At 41.3% G+C, this 5,000-nt stretch overlaps 1 protein-coding gene across 2 annotated transcripts in view; it reads right to left on the reverse strand.

The window, feature by feature from the left end:
• epha10 (EPH receptor A10) overlaps positions 1-5,000 on the reverse strand; it is a 219,900-nt gene that overhangs the window by 18,412 nt on the left and 196,488 nt on the right. For both annotated transcript variants that reach the window (XM_084739711.1, XM_084739710.1), the window contains exon 11: positions 3,688-3,873. In XM_084739711.1, coding sequence (XP_084595837.1) covers positions 3,688-3,873 — 186 coding nt within the window. The remainder of the gene's footprint in view (positions 1-3,687; positions 3,874-5,000) is intronic.

Consider the following 5,000-nt stretch of genomic DNA (forward strand, 5'->3'; position numbering starts at 1 on the left):
AACATTCATATATACATACATACATATATACATACATACAAACATTCATTCATACATACATACATACATACATACAAACATACAAACATTCATACATACATACATACAAACATACATACATACAAAAATTTATACATACATACAAACATACAAACATGTATACATACATACATACATACATACATACAAACATTCATACATACATACAAAAATGTATATATACATACAAACATACAAACATTTATACATACATACATACAAACATTCATACATGCATACATACATACAAACATTCATACATACATACAAACATATAAACATTTATACATTCATACATACATACAAACATTTATACATACATACAAACATTCATACATACATACATACATACATACAAACATCCATTCATACATACATACATACATACATACAAACATTCATACATACATACAAACATACAAACATTTATACATACATACAAACATTCATACATACATACATACATACAAACATACATACATATATACATACAGTTGCAGTCTGGGAAATACTGGGACCCCATTGACTGTATGAGAGCACTGAATACATACATACAGACATACAGACATACATACAAACATACATACATACACACTTTTTTTTTTAAATATTTTTATATTTCATTTCATATTTTTATCAATGCTTCTGTATATTTTTGCTGCTGTAAAATTTCTCTGTTTTGGGATTAATAAAGGAATATCTTGTTTTTCAAAAGCTGAACTACAATTAAATCCACATGCTGACACTGAAATCTGTTCAAGAAGCAATCATTTAATCAATCTGTATAATTGATTTACATATTTATGCAAATCTTTTTGTAACCGTGGTGACACATCTGCATATAAGCACAAGTATTTTTGCCTGATCAACAGATCAAAATCTGTTTAAACTGCTGTGCTTCTATCCTAGTCTGTGTACTTTGTCAGATTAAAAAGTGTGCAACAGATCAAATAAGCTCTGAATCACGTTCAAGACGCCTCCTGTCTCTTTCTAACATTGTAACGTCAATGTAGACTAACGGTTATTAGAACACCTTTAAAGTAGAGTAATATGTGTAGTTTAAAGTCCCAGTGCTGTTGTACTCAGTATCAGCACTGGCGTGTATCTCGTCCAGTCAAAGTACGTGGTTGGAACTAATTCTATATCTCCATGTCTTGAGAAGGGACACACAGATCCATGTCAATATGCATGGAAGCACTGCAAGCGTGTGGCTCCATTAAATGTACCGTTAATGGAGTTTATATAATGACCACTGAGAATTCTGGATCCTGATTGGCTGAAGGGTGTGGGCAATGAGTGATGGAACAGTATCACTGGACATCTATGATGAATCTGTTTGACTGCAGTTCTAAATCAATGTGCCAATATTAAACTGTAGACACTGTGGTATAGTTATTTTTACTTCTTCCACTACTGTCTGTAATCCTGGAACTGCCAGTGGAGCAAATGGTGAGTCATAAAAAAACAGTAAAAAGGGCAGAGAGGAAAGGAGGGAGCTGCTCGAGTCAACGGGACCCACCCATGATTTCATGTGGCCTTGAATTATAGTGAAAGGATGAGAAAATTAGTAAGGAGGCGGTGCTGTTTGCAGGTGGTGGAGGGATGGAAGAGGGCTGAGTGAGGATCTGGTGGGGGGTAAGTGATGTAAAGCAGGTGATTTGTAGTCTAACAGTCGGCGGGGGTGTGTGTGTGTGTGCAGTTTGTGTGCCCGGATGTGTGATTTCATGCCAAGCGAGGAGGCAAGCGAGCAGGTGTGTGTGTCAATGATAGTGAAAGCGAAAGCGAGCATATGGGACTGACTTTGCGTGCGTGTGAGGGGGCGTGCACATTAGCTGTGTGTGCGTGTGTTTGTGCACGTGATGGTGGGAGAGATTGGAGTGGATCTCAGGGCCCCGCTGGGTCTCTAGCACCAATTACTGTACCCTGCACATCTGCTGCCATCCTACTGAGCACAGAGTGTGTTCGGGCACCGTGCCCACACACACACACAGACACACACACACACACTGAGCATCACTGCGGCAGTAACAAAAACTTCACAAACTCTTTAAAGCTTCTCCCTTCACCTGCCATTCCCATTAACCTCTAGCTCATCTTCTCTGTCTTTCATGTCTCTTTCCTGCGTCTCCTCCCTTCCAGTTTTTTTTTCTTCTCGCCCTCTTCCATCCTGTTTTCGCTCTAGGACCTCAATTGCTATCTGTCAGCGGAAAATGGGCCTTGATGTAGCTCAGCTGCTGCTAGCGTACGGCATCCATCCATCCCACCACCCTGCTCTCTACTCTTCAACCTCTTCTTCTTTTCCCATCCTCCCGTCCCGCCCTCTTAGCTGCGAGCGCTGACCCCCTCCGTTCGTGTGATATTGGAGTGGTCGGAGTATCGCAGCGCTCTTCCCAATCCCCTGTCCTCCTGTCCATCACCTCTGCCACTCCTACAGCTTTCTTCCCGTCTGTCTCCATCATTACAAGACACGATGACCCCCTCCGCACGTGTGATATTGAAATGGTCAAATTCCAATTCCCTGTTTTGTCCCATTCTGCTTCCCTACAGCCGCTCATTCTTTCCTCTTGGTAACAGAGGCAGAGGTCTTCATGGATCCATGCAAACCTGAGACGTGCCCTTTGCCAAGTTCCACCTTCTTTACTGACTGTTGCTAACCCTGTCGAGCTTTCCATTCTCAGAAGTACACAAACGCCGCTTCTCATCTTTAGCTGACGACTGTGGATTAGCAGAGTAGTAACTTTTAAAAGTGGCGAAGCTGAGAAAGAGGCAAAAGCAGAGGTAGCAACATGTGGACTGATTGGCGACAAACATCATTAAAAAAAAAAAAAAAAGTCTTTGTTGTGTCCTGTTTTCATATCTCACTTTAACTGTTGGTTACACCCCCATGTCTCCTGCAGGTACTGCTGTGTTTCATCCATATCCGTAAGCTTTCAGAAAATGTGTCGAAATACGGATAAAATTCGTTAGTTACGCAGGCTCTGTCCGTATCCATATCCGTATCTAACGTGGGCCATAAATTTAGATTTGGGGGAGCAAACATGTTTTTTTGCATCGTATAACTTTGCTAATCATTTGAGCTAGTTTGTCTCAAAAATAATTCATAATCATAATGAAATCAAACATTTTTAATATTATCAGAAGGTAGGTGTGCTTATGAACCAATCAGAAAACAGCAAACCAAGTTACTTTGGTAACAGCTGATAAAACTCCTCAAATACAGTCATGAGCACAATACATGGTGAATAATATGTATATTTTTTGTCATACCGCTGCAGAAAAAAATCCTGCCTTACCTCCCCTTGCCTGGCACTCATCTTGCATCAGCCACTTTTAACTATAACTAGGTGTCCATGGTTCTAGGTAGTATTTTTCTTTTTTGGTCTTTTCCAGTTCGGGTATGAATTTTTGGGCCCGTGAAGACCTCTAAATGGAGGTGATGAACTCCCTTTACGCTCCTGGAGGTGGTCAAACTGGCCCAGTCCTCCTTTGATCCTTCAATACCCTGTATGTTTCCCCCACCTCAATGCTCCCTTTCATCTTCACCCGCTCTCCTTTTGTTTTCCCATTCTTCTCCCAGTGGTATCACTTTCCTCCAAAACCGCTTTCTGCTTTCTGCTTTCTGCTTCATCTCCCTCCCATCCTCCTTACCGGTGGTGATGACGCCCTCCAGCCGGATGATGTTGGAGTGGTCAAACTGCCCAAGGATACCGGCCTCGCTGAGGAAGGAGCGCCGCTGTTTGTCAGAGCAGCCGGCCCTTAATGTCTTTATGGCCACCGGCAGCTCCCTCTTACTTGGCAACTTCAGGCAGCCGCGACACACCTCCCCGAAGTCGCCTGCAGGGGGAGACACACAAACAAACAGAGGTCATGATCCCTATTGATCGACGAGGGAGCGTGGAAAGAGAACAGGGCAAAGTGTTGCAGGTCAGACTGATGATGTGGAATAGTATCTGTGCGTAGATGAAAAGACAGTGAGAGGTTGGTGGTAGAATCAGATGGAGAAATACAAACATGTTGGGGAGGAAGAGAGATGACGCAAATGAACAGACACTGTTGAGAGAGAGACATGAAATACAAAGGGATCAAAGAGAGATCAAAGATGGGGCAGGGTGCAGGTGAAACAGTGGAACATCAAGTACCGACAAGGCAAATATAACAGCCAGAACAGCGGAGCTCGATTTTGGCAAAGATCAGTGAGATGCCAGACTGATTGAACTGGTTTCTTCAATTTGTCTCGAGGCAGGTTGAGGGAAAGTGCAAAAAATACTTGGAGTTGCCTCAAGATTATTGATAGCCCTTGCTCTCTTTGCCTTTGCTCATACTGTGATTTATCTGGTGTTTCATATTTCGTAATAGAAATTTCCGTGGCAGTGAGAAATGGCAGCGAAGTTAGGAACTCTTTTGCTGCTGTTACCATTTGGCAAAAAAGTTTCATCATTTCTACCAAGTGCCACACTTGTATTTCTCTAAAACCAATGTAATGCTCGCATTCTTCTTTCAAGTTAAAGAAGCACTCCAACAATTTTACACTTGAAGATCATTTCACTCATCACAAGGAGTTTTACTCAGCCTCTAAAACCGGTTGTAAAACAGTTTCTGGTGCGCTTGAAACTTTCAAACACCAGCTAGTGTTGAGAATTTGGGATGAGTTATTTGAAAGAAGTGGCCATTTTCTTGGCAGGGACAATCTGACAAGAGAAGATACTGAGTTGCAGTCTGGGAAATACTGGGACCCCATAGACTGTATGAGAGCACTGAATACATACATACAGACATACAGACATACATACATACAAACATAAAAACATTCATACATACATACAAACATACAAACATTCATACATGCATACATACATACAAACATTCATTCATACATACATACATACAGATATACAAACATACAGACATACAAACATACATGCATACATACATACAAACATACAAACATTCGTACATGCATA

This window comes from Lutjanus erythropterus, chromosome 16 (genome assembly GCF_056507025.1).
Source record: "Lutjanus erythropterus isolate fLutEry1 chromosome 16, fLutEry1.hap2, whole genome shotgun sequence".
Taxonomy (NCBI): domain Eukaryota; kingdom Metazoa; phylum Chordata; class Actinopteri; order Lutjaniformes; family Lutjanidae; genus Lutjanus; species Lutjanus erythropterus.